Here is an 859-nt window from a genome sequence, read left to right on the forward strand (position 1 = left end):
GGGTGGAGAATTAGACCTTAAGACATAGGAGAGAAGAGAAGAGGCTTCACTAACAAAACTAACACAGAAAATAGACAAGTAAAGAAAGGAGAAAGGCGACGTATCTTCCCGCCCACCGAACAGGATGGTCGCGCCCCAAAACGCTTCGCACATCAGCCGTGTCCAAGGCAACTGCAATTGTCGCATTGAACAGAGAAGCCTTTGTGTTCATAAAACTTATTTCTGCCATTAATCGGCTTCCAAAGAAAGGGTTTTGAAATTCAGACGTTCTTTGGCCTTTTTTTTTCTTGGAATTTAGCATCAATGTTTGCCAAATATTTCCCTATTGACTACCTGGAGCCCAGCAAAAAGTCTGACCCGCTTAATAATAGAGCATCAGGATAAAGTGATTTTCTCTGATTTGACTTAAAACCTAAAACAGTTATTGTCAGATAGCTAGAAATATTTGCCGATCAGAACAATGGAGAATTGGTGATGTTTTGGCTCCTGCAAAAATTGGCATGGGAAATTATACACAGACGTGTTTCAGAGGAAAGGTTGGCTCGCTAAGTTTGGTGACATTTGACTCGTGTGTGCGTGTGTGTAAACCTCACTGATTTAATGACAGACATCTTTCAGCCGTTTAATACACGATTTAGGAAGTAGAAATGATAAACATTTTATCCTCTTTGTCCGAACTACGATTAATCATTGCAGGATGAAAAAACCCTAGGAACATGCTTAGCGCTACATACCAGACCGTGTACTGGGTTGTAGCGTACGTTTAGGTCAGTACATACATCATACTGAGTTTTTGTGTGCCTTTGGCGGCGGGACAGTGTATGCTAAATCGTGTCTGCCTGCCCTTGGGATTTTATGA

At 41.6% G+C, this 859-nt stretch overlaps 1 protein-coding gene across 1 annotated transcript in view; it reads left to right on the forward strand.

Annotated features, from left to right (window-relative positions):
• Positions 1 to 303: 303 nt before the first annotated feature.
• LOC119592363 overlaps positions 304 to 859 on the forward strand; it is a 10790-nt gene continuing 10234 nt past the window's right edge. Inside the window, exons 1-2 of the mRNA XM_037941189.1 lie at positions 304 to 350; positions 422 to 549. Coding sequence (XP_037797117.1) covers positions 304 to 350; positions 422 to 549 — 175 coding nt within the window. The remainder of the gene's footprint in view (positions 351 to 421; positions 550 to 859) is intronic.

This window comes from Penaeus monodon, chromosome 30 (genome assembly GCF_015228065.2).
Source record: "Penaeus monodon isolate SGIC_2016 chromosome 30, NSTDA_Pmon_1, whole genome shotgun sequence".
In the NCBI taxonomy this organism is placed as follows: Eukaryota; Metazoa; Arthropoda; class Malacostraca; order Decapoda; family Penaeidae; genus Penaeus; species Penaeus monodon.